Source organism: Trichechus manatus, unplaced genomic scaffold, assembly GCF_000243295.1.
Source record: "Trichechus manatus latirostris isolate Lorelei unplaced genomic scaffold, TriManLat1.0 scaffold00170, whole genome shotgun sequence".
Taxonomy (NCBI): domain Eukaryota; kingdom Metazoa; phylum Chordata; class Mammalia; order Sirenia; family Trichechidae; genus Trichechus; species Trichechus manatus.
The window spans coordinates 4,874,602-4,896,187 of record NW_004444106.1 but is presented as its reverse complement, the minus strand read 5'-3'; the positions used below and the strand labels follow the sequence as shown (position 1 = coordinate 4,896,187).

Below are 21,586 nucleotides of genomic sequence, written 5' to 3'. Positions count from 1 at the left end.
CAGCCTCCAGTACTCCTGTGAGGACCTGCATATAATACAGTTGACAAGGAAGTTAAAGCTTAACTCCTTGCACTACTTTCAGGCAGAGCGCTTAAACACATCTGATCATGAATGTCACATGTAAACTGAGCAAAAGTATAATCATAGAGAACTCTTAAATTCATTCTAAATTAGAAAGGTTTTATTGAGCCCACATTCCAGAAATGAGATGAGCATATAATGATCTCTAACAGGGTGCATCTATTAAACTACTGCTAGACTCCATTATTCATTATCCTAAAGGCTGCTTGGGGGCCTGTACCCAATGGAGTGAAACACTTGAGGACTGACAGGATGGTCTGCTGTAGCAGTGGGTGGAAGCTGTGAGAGAGGGACAGAAGATGCAGGGTACGTTCCTCACCTCTTTGCGTTTCTCCAGCAGGCTCTCCAGCCGCTCAGGAGATCTCTGCCCCGGCCCCTTGCTTCGTTCAGCCTCATACTGACGCTGATTGTTGTCTTTGTGCATACTCAGCTGGACGGCAACGCTTACAAGGGAAGTCATCAGCTTCATGGCTTTGAGTCAGGGAAAACAAGGTAAGAAAATCATTACTTAGGTCAGATGAGTGAGGGTGGGTGCAAAAAGAAGGAAAAAGGGGGCAGTGAAAATGAAAATCTAGAGCTGGGTGATCCTAAAATTCTAAGACTGTCCTGGGGTGAACTTTTTTTCTTCTTTTAGCAATTCTGACCTTCTTTTAATCTTCAGCACATTCCCAATGGTGAGCTACAAGAAAGACGTTAAGGCTGGAAATTGTCACTATGATCCACCCCTTTTTACAACTGCACTAGTGAGAAACTGGAGTGAGGTTTGGGATAAAAATAGCATGAACTGGAACAGCTAAGATGCAGGTAGGAAGAAAGATGCAGGACTGGGAAACAGAGGAAAGTCCTACCAACCCCCAGGACAATGTCTACAGAGTAAAAATGAGCGCTCACCAGCCAGTGTGCTAGTGTGACGGAAGGCACGGACTTGGGAGTCTGAGAGGCCAGTGAGCAGGGAGATGAGGTGGTCCATGGGGAAGCCATCATAGAGGAGGCTGTACTGGCACTGACAGACCAATGTCTTCACAAAGTCACAGAAGCTGCCCTGGAACTTCTTCCAGGATGGACCTGGAGCTATCAGAGGATAGTCCCCCGAGTCCTACAGAAGGGTTTATAAAGTGTAAGAAAGTTATTACCAGGTCCATGAAGCCATAGGGACTTTGAATGTCAAAACTCAATAGTACAGTAAAAATATGTCTCCATTATGCTCATTCCCCACTATTCTCCCCAACAGTAGAAGTGTTTTTGATAATACCTTTGTGTCCCTTTTATCCCAAAGAGATTAAACAACTCCTTCTAAAAAGCTACCCTATTTCCCAGAATCAGAAAAAAGGAGGTAATAGTCTTTGTGTTTTGAAATAAGAGGAGCAAGAGGATCCTGGCCGTCTTCCTCCACCTCATTAAACTGTTCTGTTAGGTGCCGGATGATCTCAGAGTTGGACATCTTCTTGAACATCTCGAGAGTCACAGTGCCTGAGAAATGGAGGAGATGAGGTAATTACATGGAAAGTAACAGGGCATCATGAGAACTTACAAATACATCTAAAGATGAGCTACGGAATATACTGAAAAGAGCTTAGGTAGAGAATCAGAAGACCCGAGTTCTAGTCGTAATTCTGCCACCATCCAACTGTGTATAGGCTGCCTCTATAAGGCAACCTCTAGAAAACTCAGAAGAAATCAAACAGTGGAAAACTATGATTAAAAAACAAACAACAAGCAATAAAACTAGGCCAGATGCTGGGTTCTTATAATACAGCCTGCCTGAGACTATCTGCCCAAATAAATTAAGTCATGGCCTCTGGGGATCTGGAGGCCCCACAGCTTCAGAGAAAAAATATGGAATGAAGTGGCTGAGACATAAGGAAGAAGAAAATAAAAGGTTTCATTTAGAGACATGGAAGACTAAAAAGTGTCTGATGATCCATTTTGAAATCTGTGAACACCATTCTCTCTCATATTAGCATAATAAGTTATTTTTCCCCAAAGGGTCTTGCCTCTAAACCAACACTGTTCCCTACTGGAACACTTTCCTTATTTACCAATAAAAATGTAGTTAAATAAGTGAGACTGTTTTTATGCTTTACCTTCTCCTTTACTTAGGAAATATCTAATCCTACTCATCTAAATAGAGGAAGATTTTCCTAACACAAGAGCAAAAGGCTGGGAATCTAGCAAGGGGTAGGGATCTCCTCACCTTTACAGCCACAAGAGCGAATGAAAAAGTTAACGAGCTCCAGGAATCCTGCATCTTGGTCTTGCTTGTAGCTATCCACCCAGTCATCCACCAATGTCTAGGAAAAAAAATATGGATGACTTCTATTTCTGGAACTATGACAAACCAGAAATCCTGTGTGATCATTCCAACTGAAACATTTAAACTGATTAAAATACTAAATTCATATTTTAAAATGTACTGAACTAGACAGATAAAATTTCACATAGGCCAAAAACGAAGTGAAAGCAGGAACCCTGGGAGATAAGCAAGCACCAAGCTGACTTTTGCCCTGAGGGCTTCTATCAAACCTTGGAGACCCTGACTTTCTGTCAAGATGACTGCATGGGGTGCAGAGCATAGAAGATAGAGCCTATGATAGGGTCTTTCCAAAAGGAGATCGAGTCTTCCCAAGAAGGGTAGTCTAAGAGAAGGCACCTACCTAAAGCTGGGCCATGCAAAAACTCATATCCTTATAAAAGCAAGGGTGAGAAATAAAGCTACAGGGCAGAAAAGGACAATAAGAAAACTACGTTGTTCTGACTTTAGTGTGGGGCAGAGGAAGAAAAAAGAATTCTCTCTTGAGAATTCGTAACAGTAAGTCCAGCCCTCAGGTGGGTTTGCAGTCCAGATGCACACTACCTATAAGGTCAGAATAATCAGAGACTTTTATTGAAAGTGGTCCTGTAGTGTCCCCAGGCAACTGGCTGAAGCAAATGCAGGTTCCTCTCTTAATAGCCCACCTTCAACGCGGACTCCAACACGTAAAGTTCCAAAGAAAATGAATGGCTCACAGTAAAACCTAGTAACACATTTTAAAAAATGCACTGACAGTAGAAACTAGCAGGAAAAAAGACAGCAAAATTATATCCACAAAGACATTAGGCACCAAAATTATTGCAAATTATAAAATTATGTTTAACATGTATAAAGAAATAAAAAAGAAGCTTGAAAGTAGAGGCAAAGAAGAATCAATTTTGGAAAAGGGCCGAACAAAATTTGTAGAAATGGAAAATAAATACAATTTAAAATTCCAATAGATACATTAAACACAGTTTGGGCACACCAAAATAGAGGATGAGTGAACTGGAAGATAGAGTTAAAGAAAGAAATTCAGCACAGAAAGACAAAAAAATGGAAATAACGAGAGATATGGAGAACAGAGTGAAAAGTTCTGTTGTTTTTGTTAGGTACTGTCAAGTCGGTTTCGACCCACAGCGAACCTATTACAACAGAATGAAACACTGTCTGGTCCTTCGCCATCCTCAGGATCGTTGCTATGTTTGAGCCCATTGTTGCAGCCACTGTGTCAATTCCATCTTGTTGAGGGTCTTCCTCTTTTTTGATGACCCTCTAATTGAATTTCAGAAGAAGATAATAGAATGAGGAACAGACAATATTTGAACACAATTTTCCACTGTTGTTGAAAGACACCAATCCTCAGAGCCAGGAAGCCAATGGAACTCATGCATGACAGACAAAAAGAAAATATAAAATACCAGAATATCCTATTAACATTGTATAAAATATCAAAACACAAAAACAAAAACAAAATCAAAAACGAAAAACTAAACTAACCAAAAAAACCAAAAACTAATTACTTATAAAGGATTTGCATTTAACACAGACTATTTACAAATTAGATCTGCACTGTTAAATAAGTTAGCCCCTAAACATACATAGATATTTAAATTAATTTACATTAAATAAAAATTTAAAATTCAGTTCCTCAGCCACACTAGCCACATTTTTTTGGCTCAGTAGCCACATGTGACTAGCGGCTACTGTACTGGACAACGTTGATACAAAACATTTCCATTATTACAAAATGTTCTATACTGGACAGTGCTAAATTAGATGGATGGCTGACTTTCAACAGCAATAGTGGAATAATCTAATGTGCTGAAAAAAAAAAATATCATGTTAGAATTCTATATCCAGCAAACAATCTTTCAGAAACAAGGGTAATAAAACATTTTTATACAAAAAAAAAACTGATAAGAGTTTGTCAATAAATCCCCTCTAAATTTTAAAAGAATAAACTTTGGACAGAAAGAGATTCTGCATGAGATTCAAGAAGGAACGATGAACAAAGAAAATTATAAAATCGTAGGTAAATACAAACAAACGTTGACTGCATAAAGCAGTAACGTCTAATCTGAATTTATTTCTACGGTTTTATGTGCTTTCATTTTATCCTGCCTTTTCTTTTTCCCCTTTGCTTGCTTTCTTTTGGATTCCTATCTTCTACAAGATCCTGAACAACAGCATGTAAACTGGAAAGGGTAATTGGAATCAAAATATGCACACTATTAATGTTTCATTTCTTGAACTGGTATAAAGATCTGAGCGATGATTTTATTTTTATTTTTTAAACTACATATACGCTTTATACACTTTTGGATGAAAACAGAATTTCAACAAATTTTTTTAAAAACGTGAGGACGGGAAAACTGCATTAGGTATAAATATCAAAAAGGCGCTAAAAGGTGACAAGGGTGCTTTAAACACAAGCTGCTACCCATATCCAAGCTTTCTCCCTCACCCAACGCCTTCTTGCTTCCTCCATCAATCAATAAAGGCAGAATCTGCCCTGTTTTGTGATACTCTTAGGAAAAGAAATATTCTTTTTCATTTGAGGTTTTCCTTATTTCACTCTAAGAAATTCTCTTCATGGTCAAATCTCTCTTCGCTGCTATACGTTACGTTCACCAAGATGCCCACATCAAATCAAGTTTGTAGACACTTGTTCTTATCTTCCCACTCTTTAAAGGGTGAGATGGTATCAAGAAACTGAGGTGAGACACTGTGTTTTACCTGCATGTCACTTTTGGCAGCCTTCACAGCATCAAAAAGATCACTGGCTGGTGGCTCTGACTCTTTCTGGTGGTGATCACGTACCATCCGGGACCCCTTCTTTGGTTGTTTTGCCACCTAGTAAGTATAAAGAGAGCAAGAATATGAAAAAAAAAAAAAAAAAAATGAAAGTGGTGTTAACGGTCTCATCGTTATCACACAGATAGGCTTAAACTACCAATTCCACAGCACAGTTTAAGCTATTTACTCAGATATAAAATACTTTATTTTTATGTTGTTGTGAGCTTTGTCATTACTTTTTCTCCTTTTAAAGAGTTCGCTAACCCCATTCCTATTCCTCTATATCTTAATACCCTCTCCTGTTCTTTTCTCTTCAAAATTTGCCTTCTTCCCACTTCCATTCCTTAACATCCTTTAAGTCCTGTCCTTTCACCAACCACATTCTAGACCAGGTTCAAAAACAAAACAGACTGACTCACTGGAGTTGTTTTGAGTGGTCGTTTTGCTGGTCTCTTCTTCACACTGCGTCTCAAGATGTCTTCAAAGTCACTGCTTTCATCAGCTGATGAAGAGTCACTATTCCTATGAAGGAATATGGTTCTCCTTAACTATAACATCCCTTATTTCCTCTTTATAAAAGTGTTCATGAATTATAATTTCTCTCTTTGTCTCTAATTACACTCCCTCTCCATAAGAAAAATACACTTTCAAATTTTCTTTAAGAAGACATGAGCTTTCTATTGCTAGGACGTAGAGGAATAGTCTTAAAAACAAAATAAAACAAAATTTTCCCTTGAACAAAGCAAGCAGGTGAAGAATGAAAAACTGAGGTGGGTGAAGGACAACACTTTCCCAATATTCTAAACAGGAAAATCAAATTATATTCACTTAAGCAGGCATAGGGATCACTGCTCTGTGTGGAGAAAAATCAGGATGACTCAAAGTCAAACATTAGTCATATATAAGCAAAAGATTAATATATACCTGGAGTTAAATTTCACCCCTTGGAACACAACCACGTCTTATTGGTTAAAATGAAATTTATAACACTGATATAATCTGGAGTTAAATTTCACCCCTTGGAACATAACCACGTCTTATTGGTTAAAATGAAATTTATAACACTGATATAATCTGGTCCCCAACAGTAGCACTGAAACAAATGATTCAGAGAAGGCCAATTAAAATGACCAGGGATAAAGCAAATCTTGTATGAAATTACTTTTTCTCTGAAAAAATAAAAACCAAGAGAAGATATACTAATGTAACCTTGACAGCATAAACTTATACACAATAATGGATAAGGATACACACACCTGTTTACAAAATCCCCAAATAAGAGAACTACAGGGCACCAAGTAAAATGTATATATTACTTGTCAGGGAACACATGCTCTTCTTTACTCCCCTGCTTCTACCCCCAGCAGAGCTTGTACATGCTGAGCATATAAATGTGCTCAAGAAAGGTTCAGACAAATTGAATGATGGATTCAAAACAGGGTGTATTATTCTTGATGTCTACAACATGTAGGGCAGCCAAAAAATAGTGAACGAAGCTGGAGGAGATCACTGTTCTGAACTAGTATAGCATTTATGTGCTCATAGAGTAACATGCATATCACTATCAATGCAGTAAAATGGTAGAGGGGAAAGCTGCCAATGACAAAGAAGCGAGCCGAGCAATGCAACAATTTCTCACTAACTCTACTCACCCCTCTGAAGTATGGCCCCAGTCCCTCCCATCCTGAGGCTGATTGACAGAGCAACCAGAGGATGCAGATAAGCCCCTCTGTCCACTTTTTTGCACAGATGAAGACACACTGCTTGGGGAGGAGGAGCTATGGGGCCCGGAGGAGGATCGCAGGGTAGGCATGGTGATCCAGCTGAGGAAAGAAAGAAAGGAAAGGGCTCCTACCACACCACTTTTCCATTTCCCCGCCCTGACAAGTCCCTCTCTTTCCAAGAAAATTTTCTGCTCTAGAACTCTATAATAATATTGGTAGCAGTAACAGTAATAACAACAAAGAATTTAAAAGTATTATGACTCTTAAAGACACCACCAACCCAGAAACTGACGGGTTTGGAGCTGCTCTCCAAGAACCGAGAAAGGCACCCCCACCCAAACCAAACCTACAGCTACTGAGTTCATTCCGACTCATAGCGACCCTACAGGGCAGAGGAGAACTACCCCCACAGGATTTCCACGAAGTGGCTGGTGAATTCGAACTGCCGACGTTTTTGATTAGCAGTTGAGCTCTTAACCACTCCGCCACCAGGGCTCCCAAGAAAGGCACCAGAGCAGCTTAAAAAAGTTCTCTTTCCAGGGGCTTCAGAAGGGCAAACTCTCAGGTGTAAGGGAACTTAGCTCAAACGTAAGATAAAAAAAATTCATTTCTGATTCCACAGAGAATAGAATGGGACGCCCTTAACGACGGGCGGGGGGGGGGGACGCCATTAGAATACGGCCTGAAACTCCAAAAGCGTAAAGAAAGGCTTGCGTTCTCTCCTTTTCCGGAAGGGAGTATCTATGACTGGCCCTGGGGTGACTTTCTTGGGATTGAGGAGCCTTCTGACCGCTTACGAATCTGGGCTGTCAATCTTTCTGCGACGGAGGCTTGGAGTCTCAGCGTCTGTGAAGGGGGCCCCTGAGGCGTGGAGGGGACGTTCTAACTCTCAGGGCCAGGAGCGTGGGGATAGGGGATAATCGTGGGTCAAAGAGGAGCCTCACTGAGTCTGGAATATCGACTTCTGGCTAAGCAAGGTTGAGGAAGGGTCACCGCCTCAGGTCTCTCGGGTCTCTGCGGTCAAGCCACCTCCGGCACAGGCCCCAGCCGCTCCCCTTCCGGTGGCCCAAGATTCCAGAAAAACGCGGGAAGGCACGAGGCATGCTGTGCGCAGACGCAAACCCAACGGCTCGCCCCAAGGCTAGTAACTGTCGCGAGGCTTGGGAGTACGGAAGCTCGTGCTCACCACGTTCCAGTCACGCTACTCCCTCAGCCTCGTGCAGCCAAGAGCTCTCAGGCGTGCCGCCCAGTCACGTGGGCTAGCTTGCGCCGGCCACCCCGCTTTAGCGCAGATCCACCCCGCCCCCGCCCCATCTGACCGCAATTCCCCCTCCCATTGGCTGGGCTCTGGACCACACTACCAGTAACCCCTTCAATTTGGTTTCTCTACTACCATAGGTTGAGTTCCATCCAGGCCCCGCCTTTCGATCTGGATCGCCACGCCCCTGAGAAAGACCACGCCTCTACCTCGCCTACCTCGTTAGTTTGGCTGTGTCCCGCCTCCCTGCCGAGCTTCCCCACTACATTGGCTTAATTTCTCCCTTGACCCCACCCCTGAAGCCAGCTCTTTGCCATCATTGGCGGGGCCCAGCCTCGAGCCCCGCCCCCTGTCCCGCTCCCCGCTCCCATTGTCTCCGCAGATGCCGCCTGGTCCATCTATCGTGCACTGTGTTCAGTTTTGGGGGGTAGCGCTCTTTCTCTGGACGGCGGAGCGGTCCCGCGGCCGAGAACCGGATTCCTGAATTCGGGCATCTCTTCTTTCCTCCTCTGGACCCACTTTGCCGTCCCAGGACTGCTGCGGCGATGTACGCGCTACGACCTCTCTTGCTTCTGCTGCTGCCTCTGTGTCCCGGTCCTGGCCCCGGACCTGGTAGCGAGGCAAAGGTCACCCGGAGTTGTGCTGAGACCCGGCAGGTGCTTGGGGCTCGGGGATATAGCTTAAGCTTACTCCCTCCCGCTCTGATCTCAGGTGAGGAGAAAGAAGACTAGAGAATTGGGGGAGGGGGCAGGGGCGGGTCCTCCCCATCTCACAATAACTCTCTTCCCTTTCAGAGTAACCGTTAGAATAATCTTTTCATCCCATAGTGATGCCGCTCTTCTTCTTGTAACTTAATCATTAGGATCACAATAACTCTCCTATTCACATAATAGCTCCCTTACTCCACCGCCACATCAGGAACCCCTTTCTAGTACTTAGCACACCCCACAGCCCAATAAGTTCTGCTCCCTGTCTTCATGAGGCCCTTCTATGGTAATACTTTTTTGCTTACCAAGTAACTTCATCACTCCAAACCCCGTTCTTCATTCCATAGAAGCTGTCTTGTAAGTCCCTAAAAGCCCTGGGGTATGGGATGTTGGGGAGGGTTACCTGAGGACCCCCCATCACTCATTTGGTCCTCAGGGCAGATGATCCCATGGCTAATGGGAGTGGACTTGGGATGGGTGAGGGGACAATAAGGAGGGGATGGGGTCAGGTGGGGATGAGGGGGCAGACAATAGCAAAGAGACCAGACAAGTGGAAGGGAAGGGAGAGCCCCCAGAGATAGGGGAAAGAAGGAGGGACTTCATGATACCACTTCCCACCATTCCTCTGTGTCTCATCTGTCCAGGTGAGCACCTCCGGGTCTGTCCTCAGGAGTACACCTGCTGTTCCAGTGAGACAGAGCAGAGGCTGACCAGGGAGACTGAAGACACCTTCCGAGGCCTGGTGGAGGAGAGTGGCTCCTTCCTGGTTCACACGCTGGCTGCCCGGCACAGAAAATTTGATGGTGAGGGCCTGGGATCCCCAAACCGGCCTCACACCTCTCTGCTCATGGACCCAGCAAGCATCCTATCCCCACTCCCTACTCCATCCCTAAGTCCCTTCCTCCCCTTCCCTCCCCAGCCCTGACTTAGCCCCCCATCATCACCCCAGGCTCTCTCCAGGGCCCTGTCCGCTTATTCCCAGTCTGGCCAGGTCTCTGAGAGTTGCTCAGTTTCTAATTCACTGTCTTTTCTCTCCCCTACCCCATCCCCTCCTGTCTCTGTCCTTTCACTTTTCCATCCTTCTCTGGCCTCGACCCATCTCACACCCCTTCCTTGCATCTGCCACAGAGTTTTTTCGGGAGCTGCTCTCCGCATCTGAGCGCTCCCTGGCCCAGCTCTTCTCCCGCTCCTACGGCCGCCTGTATGCCCAGCACGCCCCCATTTTCAGTGGCCTGTTCTCTCGGCTGCGGGGCCACTATGGGGGGGCAAGTGGGGGGTTGGATGACACCTTGGCTGATTTCTGGGCACAGCTTCTGGAGAGAGCATTCCCCCTGCTGCACCCACAGTACAGCTTCCCCCCTGACTACCTGCTCTGCCTCACGCGCCTCACCTCTGCTGCTGATGGTTCTCTGCAGCCCTTCGGGGACTCACCTCGCCGCCTCCGCCTGCAGGTGAGAGGCCCGGAGGCCTGAGCTTCAGCCACCTCTGACCCCTGACCCCCCTTTTGTGCCCCAGTCACATCTAACCTGGTGACCCCCGTTCTGCATCGCAGCCACCTCTGACCTCGTGATCCTCATCCTGAGTCCTAGTCACCCCTGCCTGACCCAGTACTTCTTAGTATCCTTCAGTTGGGTGCCTCCCACCCCCATCCTGTGTCCTAGATTCATACAAATCACTGACCCACTCACCAGCCCTCGACCCTCAACCACTAGTATACCAACTCCCCGCAATGCTGACATTCTGACTTCTTCTGGTTTACCAAACATGAGTTAGGCACTTGCTATTAAGAGGCATTTTCATCTATTTAAAAAAAAAAAAAAAATTCGTTGCTATCAATTCTGACTCATAGCGACCCTACGGGACAGAGTAGAACTGCCCACAGGGTTTCCAAGGAGCACCTGATGGACTGAACTGCTGACCTTTTGGTTAGCAGTTGAACTATTTTTCATTTATATTATCTCATTTGTCATCCTAATTCTGCAGGATAGATAGTGGTATCCCAATTTTCAGATGAGAAAACTGAGGCACCCAGAGGTTAAGGTCTCACAGATGGTGGTAGAGCTGTGCCTCTCAGTCAGGTCTTCAACTTCAATGCTTGTTCTGATACACTATGTCCTTATCTCTAAATGCTGCATGAGATAATCCTTCCATATCTTCCCAAATCTGGTTCCCCTTGATCCTTCTAGACTATAATTCCTGTGAGCCTCTCAAACCTGCCTCCCTATGCCACCTGACATTCCTAACTACCCCCTCCTATAACCCTGCAAACCTAACCTGTTCTGCGTATCCCCTTAGTGTAGTCTCTTGGCCTCAGTCTTGACTGACCCACGACTCCCATGGGGTTTTTCCTCACCTTCTCTCCCCTTCTCCAGATAACCCGTGCTCTGGTGGCTGCCCGCGCTCTTATCCAGGGCCTGGCAACTGGAAGAGATGTGGTCAGCACAGCACTTAAGGTTAGAGGGGCCTTAGTACGGACAGGGCCGGGGAGGGAGAGGTAGAAGAGTCAGATGAGGAAGAGTCAGATGCCAGCTGGCAGGAGATGCCTCCAGGCCCAGGCGTCCCAGGGTAATTCAGGAAGGAAGGAGAGTCAGAGTGAAGTGTCCCTTGGGTCATGATCCATGACCTCTCACCTTCTACCCTCTGATGACTCATACCCCCATCAGCCTCCAGGGGTGCCCAAGCTTGGGGTGCTGACCCCTCCTGGCATCCCTCAGGACCCCTCAGTGGCTCCCCACTCTCTGCTGTTGAAGGCCAGATTCCTTGCTTGGCTTTCAAACCCTCCCCTCCACTGCCTGTCTTATCCCTAGCCTCCTAGCCTTCTCTCTTGTTACTTACTATATAAGTTTTCCCCTCCTGCCAGCCAGCCCTCTTGACTGTCTCCCCGCTCCCCACCACGATGGGCTCCCTCTTGTCCTTGAACCTTTCCTCAGAACCGCCCCCCCCAAGTTCCACCCCTCCCATGAAGCAGTCTCTGTCACCTGGCCCCTAGGACCCCTTACCTCAGAGCTGTGGCGGTCTTGTGGTTTCTCCCACTGCCACATGGGTCACTCACCCTAGACACTCATGTCCAGCTCTCCACACAGACCAGGAGCCTGGGGAAGGTGGGGCAGTATATTTGTTTTCTCTTTATGCCCAGCACCAAGTTTGGCTGAAGGCAGCCGTGGTGTGTTTGTGGATGACTCCACTATGCTCTCTGTCCCCAGGTGTCAGTGTCCCAAGGCTGCAGCCGGGCTGTCATGCGTCTGACTGGCTGCCCCCTTTGCCGAGGGGTTCCCTCTCTTCCACCCTGCCGGGGCTTCTGCCTCAATGTGGCCCGTGGCTGTCTCAGCGGAGGGGGACTGGATCCTGACTGGGGGGCCTATCTGGGTGAGGGGATCGGGAAAACCTGAGAGGGAGTATGGCAGGGGCTGTCTGCATAGGGGGTGGGTGGGAGGAAGTCTAAAGCCAGATTTGTTCGGGGGGGGGGATCGGAAGGGAACTCTCCTCATCTGAGTTACCCTCCACCCAATATCTTGCTGCTTCCTCTAAGGCTCGAGTGAGGATTTGTGGGAAAAGCCTAATACAGTGTATATCTGTGGCTGTGCCCTCATTTCACTCTTTCCCTTTTTCCGTCCTTCAAGATGCTCTCCTGCTCCTGGCTGAGAGACTCCAGGGTCCCTTTTCCTTTGAGCTGGCCGCTGAGTCCATAGGGGTGAAGATCTCAGAGGGTTTGATGTTTCTGCAGGAGAACAGTGTGGGGGTGTCAGCCCAGGTATGGGAGCGAAGGGTAGGGGTGTCAGCCTTGGGAGGATGGCAGTAGAGGGTATCAGCCCAGGTACTGGGAGAGGAGGGTGGAGATAAGAGCCTGGAAGCGTGGGGACAGTGTGGGGTATAAGCCCAGGTACAGGGGAGAGAAGGGTGGAGAGCCTGGGGAGGTAGTGGGGGACAGTGTGGGGTGTCAGGGAGACAGTGTAGGATATCTTGGGAGACTGAGCTTCCAGAGGACACTGTGGGTGTTAGGGGAGATAGTATGGGGGTTTCACCTCAAGGGTAGGGGGAGACTGTGTGTGGGTTCAGCCCAAGTGAGAGAGGCAGATGGGGCAGAGACCAGCCACGAGTTGCGCTCCTTCTTCCCGGTGCCGTAGGTGTTTCAGGGATGCGGGGGCCCCCACCCGGCGCCGGCACGCACCCGCCGAGCCCCGGCTCCCCGGGAAGAGGCAGGCCGGCTCTGGGCGTCGGCGGCCGAGGAGGAGCGACCCACTACGGCAGCGGGCACCAACCTGCCCCGGCTGGTGAGTGAGTGCCGGCGGGCGGAGCGCGGTCCGCAGGGACGGAGCGCTCATCTCCCGCCCCCCCCCCATCCCCGCCCCTCTCTCGCACTCCAGGTGTGGGAGCTCCGCGAACGGCTGGGCCGTGTGAGGGGCTTCTGGGCCGGGCTGCCCCTGACGGTGTGCGGGGACCCCCGCATGGCGGCCGACATCTCGCAGGAGGCGGCGCCCTGCTGGACGGGAGCGGGGCGAGGCCGGTGAGAGCCGGGCGGGCGGCGGGCAGCAGGGCCGATCCCTGGGGAGGGCGGGCCGAGCGGGAGCCTTCGGGCCTACTCTGCTCGCAGGTACCTGCCGCCCGTCGTCGGGGGCTCCCTGGCTGAGCAGCTCAACAACCCAGAGCTGGAGGTGGACGTCTCGGGCCCCGACCTCCCGACACGCAGGCGGCGGCTGCAGCTTCGGGCAGCCACGGCCAGGATGAGGGCGGCCGCCCTCGGACACGACCTGGACCTGCAAGACGCGGGTGAGACGCCGGGGCTCCCCGAGGGCCTCTCAGCGTCCCCCGCCGGGTTGGACGGGGCCAACCCCCGGACCCCGAGCCCCGCCGACTGCCTTTTTAGTCCCTCCCCTTGGCTCGCGATTCCCGGGCTTGCTTCTCTAGACTCTCTTAAATTGCATTCGTTTATTCACTCTGTCACACGTTGCTTTTAACAAGTCTTTATTGAGCGTTCGCCTCAAGGGTAGGAGAGTAAGTGACCAATGACAGGGTCTCTACCCTTGAGTTCACGACCCAGTGGGGAAGACACGAAAACATTGTTACAGGATAGTGAGAAGCTTCTTATAATGGGCAAAAAGGGCAGTGGGGGAATGAGGAGGGAGGGCAACCTGGCAGAGATGGGGAAGCTGTGTGAGTCAGTGTGTGAGTGTGTGTATACGTAGAGTTTGCCAGACAGAGAAGCAAGGTACAGATATTCATATTTTTACTCTCTTTTTTCTTACATTTCCCCCACCCCCGTCTGCTCTCTGCTTCTGTCTCTGTGTTCTGTCTTTTCCTGTTTATCCTCTCTCCCCATCTGTTTGTCTCTGGTTCTGTCTCTGCTTCATTGTCTCTGTTCCCGTCTCTCATCACTTTCTCTCATTCCCATGTCTGATTTCTCTCTCTTCCTCCCCACCTGCCCTCCTGTCCTCCCCTCCCTGCGTCCCTGTCTCTGTCTTTCTCTCCCCTCACCCTCCTCTACTTACATATGTCTCCCTCTCCCCTGCTTCTCTCTTTCTGTCTTTATCTTCTTCCCTGCTTGTGTGTCTTCCTCTGTCTCTCCCTACTTCTTTCCTGCTCCTGTCGGTCTCTGTCCCTTTCGCTTCCTGCAGACGAGGATGCCAGCGGCTCTGGAGGGGGGCAGCACTATGCCGATGACTGGATGGCTGGGACAGCAGCTGTGGCCCCCCCAGCTCGGCCTCCTCGCCCTCCTCGAAGGGACAGCCCTGGGGGCAAGGGAGGAGGTGGTGGTTCTCGCCATAACCAGAGCAGGAACAGGGGTGGGGGGACGCCTGTTGGTTTTCACACCCACCCTATCCTCATCCTCTTCCTCTCAGCCCTGGCCCTGCTTGGACCTCGATAACAGGAGAGGGGTGCCCTAGCATCAGAAGGGTTCGTGGCCCCTTCCCCTCCTCCCCCCTCCTCTGGGTCTAGGGAGCAGTTAAAGGGGGCTGCAGAGAGGGTGGAGATGGCTGGTGAATGGCTGGGGCCCCAAATCCAGGAGATTCCCATTGGTGGGTCAGGCAGTGGGTGCTCACAATATTTCTTTTTACATTTGGTAACAGGTAATGGGGTATTTATTTAGGAGAGGAGGTGTGGTCTCCATGCCACTAAGCCTGGGGGATGGTGGTTGGCCCCAACAAGGGAGTATTTCTAGAGTTGCAGATGGGGGTGGGGTTTGAAGGACTGAGGTGGAATTGGGGAGGGGTGGAACTCAAATGGGGGTAGGGGTAGCTGATCTCAGAAATGGACAAGAGCTGGGTGCTGATGGGGTGCAGGGGAGGGGACTGGGTGTGTGTAAGATGTCAGGATCTATGGACCTGGCTTCTGCTGACTTTTTCAGTATCAATTTCTTAAAATAAAAAATAAAAAAAAGGTCCTCCCATGACCTCTGCCATCTACATCCTTCCCGAGCTTCCGCATCTCATGTCTCAGTGTTTGACTCAGTGTTTATTCTGCAAATAAATGGTTAATTTATTGGACCCCACGTGTGACTCTCTGTGCCTTCAGCCCGGCAGTCCTCCCTGAACCCTGACTTTGTGACCGTGTGTCTCCGTGTATTTCTGCTTCTCACCTCTCTTGGGACCTGTCCTCTGGTATTGAGTTTGAGCAAGTTGCCACTCTCCCGGCCTCAATGTCTTCATCTGTAAAATGGGGAGAATTGTGAGGACCAAATAGGACCTGTGTGAGGAAGTACCTGTTATATGCAAAATTCTTAAACAGGAGGCTTTATGAATATTGCCACAGCACTGTCTCCAGCCTTCAGTGGAGGGGCCCTTGCTGTCTTCGTGTCTGTCTCTGGCTACCTGGCATGTTCCTGACAATGTCTGCTTTCATCTCGTCAGTCACTTTCTCCTTTCTTTCTGTCACTTGAATGAGTCTTTTGTTCTGTAGTAAGCTGAGAGACAAAGGTATAATTGATTCCTAAGTGCAAAAGGAGGGTAAAAGTGGTGTCTTTCAAGAGCAGACTGGGGTGCCCTGAAGGAGAGGAGAAGATGCAGGAGGGAGAGTGGGGGAGAGATGATCAAAGCAGAAGCAGCTGCCGGGACTGGTGGAACAAAGGGAGGGAGAGGGGAGGAGCCTGAGCCGCGGAGAAAGTTTGTTGGGAAAGTTGAGCAAAGCAACGAGGAGCCGGGCGGTGGCTGGGGTGGGCGGGAGGCCTGAACCTAATTTCCCTGCTCCACCCCATGCGGCCTGGTGAGTGGGCAAGTGAAGCCAAGGCTGATGGAGAGACCCTAGAATTTATGGGAGGAAACTCGAGGGTTCAAAGAGAGCCAACAAAGGGCTGGCAACAGGCTAAACAGTCACCAGAGCTGGAGGGGACCGAGGGCTGGGATGTGGGGGAGTGGGAGGAGATAGAGCTGGATGAAAGAAGTGGAGGAATCGGAGTTGGGTCTGGCCCTGGGCTGGATCCAGAGGGCTGTAGTTGGGGGAGGGAATTGGGAGGTGATGTCCGAGTGGGCGGGTCGTCGGGTAGCAAGTGGGGCTCTCTTTGGAGTCACTTCTGGCTCAGCCGGGAAGGAGGCTGTCCAGTCTTGTTGGAGGGGCTGGGCCTGTAATTGTAGTTTGTAATCTGAAGGCGCAGGGCTAGACTCCCCGCCGATCGGGAAACTCAGGCCTGGGAAGGAACTCCGAAGCTTGTTTTCCATCTTTTCTCTGTCAGTATCTTGGTGTCTCACAGTAAGTCTCTGTCTTTCTTTCTCTTCAGCCTCACCCGCTCTATCTCTTCTGGTTGCACTGATGGGGCTGGATAGCGGCATAGGATGGGGTGTCCAGGGATCTGAGCTTCCTAAGTAACCCCACATCTCCCCCAGCCTCTCTCACACACCGAGATCTTCTTGTGCTGGGAGCTTTTGAAGCGAGGAGAGATGCCGAACTTGCAACGAGATGGCGGACTCTTCCTTCTCATTAGAAAGTCTCCCCTGTCGCCTAATTTCCCTCCCTCCTACCTGGGTACTGTCTGATCCTCATTCTCTCCGTGTGGCTTCCCCTCCCAGCCTCTAAATGGGGCTCTTCATCCCCTTTTGTCACAGATCGAGGGGCTCAGGAGGAAGCCGGGGGCCGGCAATGTGCCACCCGCTGCCTGCCTTACTGTCCTAGTGATCTGCTGTGCTCTGATCTCTCTCACTGGCGGTTTCGTTAATGATTGGGGCTCTGTCTTTCTCCCCTTCCCATCTAAATCTCTGGGGCTCAGGGAGGAACTGTAGGTGGGAGACTGAGGAAATTTGAGACAGAGAGGCTGACAGCAGAGATGGTAGGTTGTGGGCCCACCTAGAGAAAGCTCCCCTGCTCCCCCTCCCTGAATTCAGCTTAAGCTGCATCGGGAAAGAGAGGGCTCTACCCCTCTCATTGGACTCCTCTCCTTCCCCCTCATTTCCCTTCTAGACGCTGACAGAGGCAAAAATCTGCTAACTCAGGGGGCAGACTCTACCAGGGCTGTGAGCAGGCCTGGGGAATGACCCCGATCTCCAAAAAGCGCCTTCAGGGCTACGTGGCTACCCCAGGCTGTCTCTGCCTCGGTTCCTCGCCCTTGCCCGGTTCCTTTGTAGCATCACATGGGCCCCGTGTCTCCTGCCAGGACTATGCGGCTCTGGCTCTGGGGGCCTCGGAGCCTCGGCGTGGCTCTGGGAGTCTTCATGACCATCGGATTCGCCCTCCAGCTCTGGGGGGGGCCCTTCCAAAGGAGGTGAGTCTCCACCTTGTCCAGCTTAGAGTGGATGGCCCACGTCCCACCTGAGGCTGGGACTCGGGGGGCTCTATGGAACTTAGAGGGCCAAGGCAGAGAAGGCAGCAGACCAGCTGTCCTTTCTCCACAAGGAGCCCACCCACCTGCTGGTGAGGGACAGGACACTTCCCCTCCCATCTCTCTACAGGCTACCTGGAGTTGGGCTCCAACTTCGACAACCCTGGGCCCCATCCCGGGGTCCAAGCGTTCCATCTTGCACACCCCGGCAGCGGCTCGTGTTCCTAAAGACGCATAAGTCTGGGAGCAGCTCTGTGCTGAACCTGCTTCATCGCTACGGGGACCGGCATGGGCTGCGCTTTGCTCTCCCCACCCGCTACCAGTTTGGCTACCCGAGGCTTTTCCAGGCCTCTCGCGTCAAAAACTACCACCCCCAGGACGGACGCGCCCAGCCCCACTTCCACATCCTCTGTCACCACATGAGGTTCAACCTGAAAGAGGTGAGGGGCGTAGGGGGGATAGGTGGGACTGGAAAGAGATGAGCTCAGGCCTGTGGTCAAGACCACTGGGGAAGGGGCCAGAGGCCTGGGGGCTGCCCTGGCATCACCTCACTACAGAGTTGGGCATGGAGGCCACAAAGGTGGGATTTCCTGCTCCCTCTCCTCAAGCATCCCCTCCCCAGTAGCTTCTGGGAGCCAAGGTCCTGCTGACTACCATCTGGAGCTCACTCCAGCCCTTTCCATGACTAATGGATTCCCCTGCCAACCCTGGTCCCCTAAGTTCTCCATCCAGGTGCCCCTTGCCTTTCCTGGTCCCTTCCACTGTCATCTCCAGGACCCCTGCTCAGCCACTGACTTCCAGCCTGTCTTCCTCCCACTGCCCTCACATGTCTGCCATATTTTGAAGATTCGCTATATGCCAAGCTCTAGGGTGGGACTAGCAAAATAGTTGGGCAGAAGCCCAGTCCTGACTACCCCCGCCCTTGCCAAAAAAAAAAAAAAAAAAAAAAAAACGAACCCATTGCCATCGAGTTGATTCTGGCTCATAGCAACTCTACAGGACAGAGTAGAGCTGCCGCATAGGGTTTCCAAGGCTGTAGATCTGTATGGAAGCAGACTGCCACATCTTTCTCCTGCAGAGCAGCTGGTGGGTTCGAACTGCTGACCTTTTGGTTAGCAGCCCAGTGCTTTAACCACTGCATCACCAGAGCTCCTCTGACCGCCCCCCCACTCAAAGAACCTCCATTCTAATGGGAGAAATGAATGTATGCATTCATATACATACATACACAGGAAGCTGAGAGCTCTGGTAGAGAAGAAAATCAACCTGCAAATGAAAACTCCCGGGGAAGGAACTAACCTTTATTGAATACTTACTGAGTACTGGGTACTAATCTTACCATCACTTAACAAGGAGGCATTTTAAGTGTCTCCATTATACAGATGAGGAGATTGAGTGTTAGAGAAGTTAAGTGACTTGCCTCAGTTAACAGAAAGTGGCAGAGCTAGAATTTGAATCCAGGTCCATCTAGTCCAAAGTCAAAGCTCTTTCCATTATATCATCACAGTACCGGGCAGGTGTGTGTGTGTGTGTGTGTGTGTGTGTATACGTGTGTCTGCATTTGGAGTTGGGGAGAGAGCATTCAGTAAAAGAGGTGTGCCTTTCTGGAGAGGTAGGTTTTCTAGTTCATACCACTGTCCAGTGGAATTCAGGCTGCTCTTGTGGAGCATTTGCGTCCAATAATGATTCAAGGATTTATCTTATGGTTCCATTATCTCTTCAGTTGTCCCAGTTGCCATCGAGTCAACTCCAACTCATGGCAACCCCATGGGTGTCAGAGTAGAACTGTGCTCCACAGGGTTTTCAATGGCTAATTTTTTTGGAAGTAGATTTCGTAAGTAGATCGCTAGGTCTTTCTTCCAAGGTACCTCTGGATGGACTCGGACCACAACGAGCAGTGTCTTTAGCTCTCCAAGATCCCCAGGATCCTCAATAGTGCCCTATCCTTCAGCCATCCTGCACCTGGCCTGCCCACCTGAGGCCTGTACCCAAGGCAGAATTATTGTTACCCCCTTCTCCTCTCTCTTTGCTGCCAGTGACCCCTTGGAGAGGCCTGAGGCCAGTTCCTTTATGTGACCAAGAGTTCCAAAGCAGGAACTCTGTCCTGATGCAAGTATCTGTTGGAAAACTGAACACAAAGTTTGGTTCCTAGAGGTTTTACCGTCCAAGGCACACATAAAGGCCCAAGGAAATTAATGTTCTAAAGAAAATTATACTCCAAGCTCCTTCACATCCTTTATCTCACGTAACCTTCACAACCACCTGGGAAGGAAGGTATGTTTATCCCCATTTTGCAGATAAGCAAATGGTGCCTCAGAGATGTTAAGTAACTTGTCCAAGATCATGCAGCTAGTAAGAGACAGCTGGGGGGGAGGGGATCCCAGCAGAACTGTCAGAAGGAGGTTTGAGAAGGCCGGGGGATCAGTGGGCACTTGGCTTGTGCTTAGTTTCTTCCTGACCCAGTTCTTTCTCCCTTTGTCTGCTTTCCCTCCTCTGCAGGTACTTCAGGTCATGCCTTCTGACAGCTTCTTCTTTTCCATTGTCCGAGACCCAGCAGCTCTGGCCCACTCTGCCTTCTCCTACTACAAATCCACCTCATCCGCTTTCCGCAAGGCCCCCTCTTTGGCTGCCTTTTTGGCCAATCCTCGAGCCTTCTACTGGCCTGGGGCTCGTGGGGACCACTATGCCCGCAACTTGCTGTGGTTTGACTTTGGCCTCCCCTTTCCCCCAGATATGAGGACCAAGAGAGGGAATCTTCATCCCCTCAGAGACCCCAACCCTCCACAGCTGCATGTCGTACCTTCTGGTGCTGGCCCTCGAGCCCAAACCCTGGATCCCAATGCACTCTTCCATCCTGCTCCCACTGTTGCCAATGGTCGCCACCAGATGTCCAGCCCTACCTCTTCAGATTTGGAGTCTTCGTCCTTCATCCAGTGGGGTCTGGCCTGGCTAGACTCTGTCTTTGACCTGGTTTTGGTGGCTGAGTACTTTGATGAGTCATTGGTCCTTCTGGCAGATGCCCTGTGCTGGGGTCTTGATGATGTGGTAGGCTTTATGCACAATGCCCAGGCTGGAGGTGAGCAGGGTCTCAGTGCTGCCAGGGAAGGAAGATGGACTGATGAGGAGCAGCAGCTGGCTGCACAAGCCCGCACCTGGAACAACCTGGACTGGGCCCTCTATGTTCATTTCAACCGAAGTCTGTGGACACGGATAGAGAAATACGGCCAGAGCCGGCTGGAGAGTGCTGTGGCGGAGCTCCGGGCTCGGCGAGAGGCCCTGGCTAAACTTTGTCTGGTGGGAGGTGAGGCTCTTGACCCCAAGTACATCACTGACCAGAGGTTCCGCCCCTTCCAGTTTGGGTCAGCTAAGGTTTTGGGCTATATACTTCGGAGTGGACTGAGCCCCGAAGACCAGGAGGAGTGTGAACGCCTGGTTACCCCTGAGCTACAGTACAAGGACAAGCTGGATGCCAAACAGTTCCCCCCACCAGTCTCGCTGCCCCTCAAGCCTTCCAGGCTACTCTCCCCATAGGCATCAGACTGCAGAGGCAGGCTAAAGAGCAGCTAAACTAAGAGAAGAGGAGCTAAGCTAGGAGTAGGGCGGGTGTGATGAGTTCAGGGCAGTCAGATGTGATTTCTGCTGCCTTCAGAAGGGATGTCTGCCCCCTAGAGGACGAAAGGAACTCTGTCCTAATGCAGGCCCTGTCTTCTGGCTTTTGCTTTGGAATCCCAGTCCTTCAGATCCCAGCAGCTCCCCCTCTTCCCCAACCATCTTGCCCCTTCCCCTTTCCAGCCCCATGGCAGGTCTGTGTAGCACTTTTAAAAGTCCCCTAGAGTGGTGACAGATGGAATGAGCCAGAGAAAGTTTGGGGCACGGTGGGTTGGAATAATACGTTCATTTCTCTATGAAATATTTGTTATTGGGCTATGGTCATTTCACTATGAAATGTTTGTTTAATGAATAAATAATTACTTCTACTTGATT

General features: G+C 49.9%; 3 protein-coding genes across 3 annotated transcripts in view; 2 read left to right on the top strand and 1 right to left on the bottom strand.

Moving 5' to 3' along the window:
* Window positions 1–6,983, bottom strand: part of STAG3 (STAG3 cohesin complex component) — a 24,128-nt gene extending 17,145 nt beyond the window's left edge. Inside the window, exons 1-7 of the mRNA XM_023740994.1 lie at window positions 6,823–6,983; window positions 5,590–5,692; window positions 5,111–5,227; window positions 2,276–2,372; window positions 1,475–1,551; window positions 973–1,177; window positions 401–552 (exon numbers count right to left, since the gene is read on the bottom strand). Of these exons, the coding sequence (XP_023596762.1) occupies window positions 401–552; window positions 973–1,177; window positions 1,475–1,551; window positions 2,276–2,372; window positions 5,111–5,227; window positions 5,590–5,692; window positions 6,823–6,983 (912 nt within the window). The remainder of the gene's footprint in view (window positions 1–400; window positions 553–972; window positions 1,178–1,474; window positions 1,552–2,275; window positions 2,373–5,110; window positions 5,228–5,589; window positions 5,693–6,822) is intronic.
* Window positions 6,984–8,470: 1,487 nt separating this feature from the next.
* On the top strand, window positions 8,471–14,722 carry GPC2 (glypican 2). Its single transcript, XM_004386718.2, has 10 exons — window positions 8,471–8,863; window positions 9,504–9,662; window positions 9,988–10,310; window positions 11,232–11,312; window positions 12,063–12,225; window positions 12,480–12,610; window positions 12,984–13,130; window positions 13,224–13,363; window positions 13,451–13,626; window positions 14,472–14,722. The coding sequence occupies exons 1-10, from the start codon at window positions 8,698–8,700 to the stop codon at window positions 14,720–14,722; spliced, it is 1,737 nt and encodes a 578-aa protein (XP_004386775.1). The 5' UTR covers window positions 8,471–8,697.
* Window positions 14,723–17,250: 2,528 nt separating this feature from the next.
* On the top strand, window positions 17,251–21,162 carry GAL3ST4 (galactose-3-O-sulfotransferase 4). Its single transcript, XM_004386717.3, has 3 exons — window positions 17,251–17,545; window positions 17,733–18,042; window positions 20,102–21,162. Exons 1-3 carry the CDS (start codon window positions 17,415–17,417, stop codon window positions 21,131–21,133), a joined length of 1,473 nt encoding a protein of 490 aa, XP_004386774.1. The 5' UTR covers window positions 17,251–17,414; the 3' UTR covers window positions 21,134–21,162.
* The last annotated feature ends 424 nt before the right edge of the window (window positions 21,163–21,586 follow it).

Coding starts and splice junctions, on each gene's coding strand:
- GAL3ST4 (XM_004386717.3), top strand. CDS start 17,415: ATGGGCCCCGTGTCTCCTGCCAGGACTATGCGGCTCTGGCTCTGGGGG. Junction 17,546..17,732: donor GGGGGGCCCTTCCAAAGGAG/GTGAGTCTCCAC, acceptor ATCTCTCTACAG/GCTACCTGGAGTTGGGCTCC. Junction 18,043..20,101: donor TGAGGTTCAACCTGAAAGAG/GTGAGGGGCGTA, acceptor CCTCCTCTGCAG/GTACTTCAGGTCATGCCTTC.
- GPC2 (XM_004386718.2), top strand. CDS start 8,698: ATGTACGCGCTACGACCTCTCTTGCTTCTGCTGCTGCCTCTGTGTCCC. Junction 9,663..9,987: donor CCGGCACAGAAAATTTGATG/GTGAGGGCCTGG, acceptor CATCTGCCACAG/AGTTTTTTCGGGAGCTGCTC. Junction 10,311..11,231: donor CTCGCCGCCTCCGCCTGCAG/GTGAGAGGCCCG, acceptor CCCCTTCTCCAG/ATAACCCGTGCTCTGGTGGC.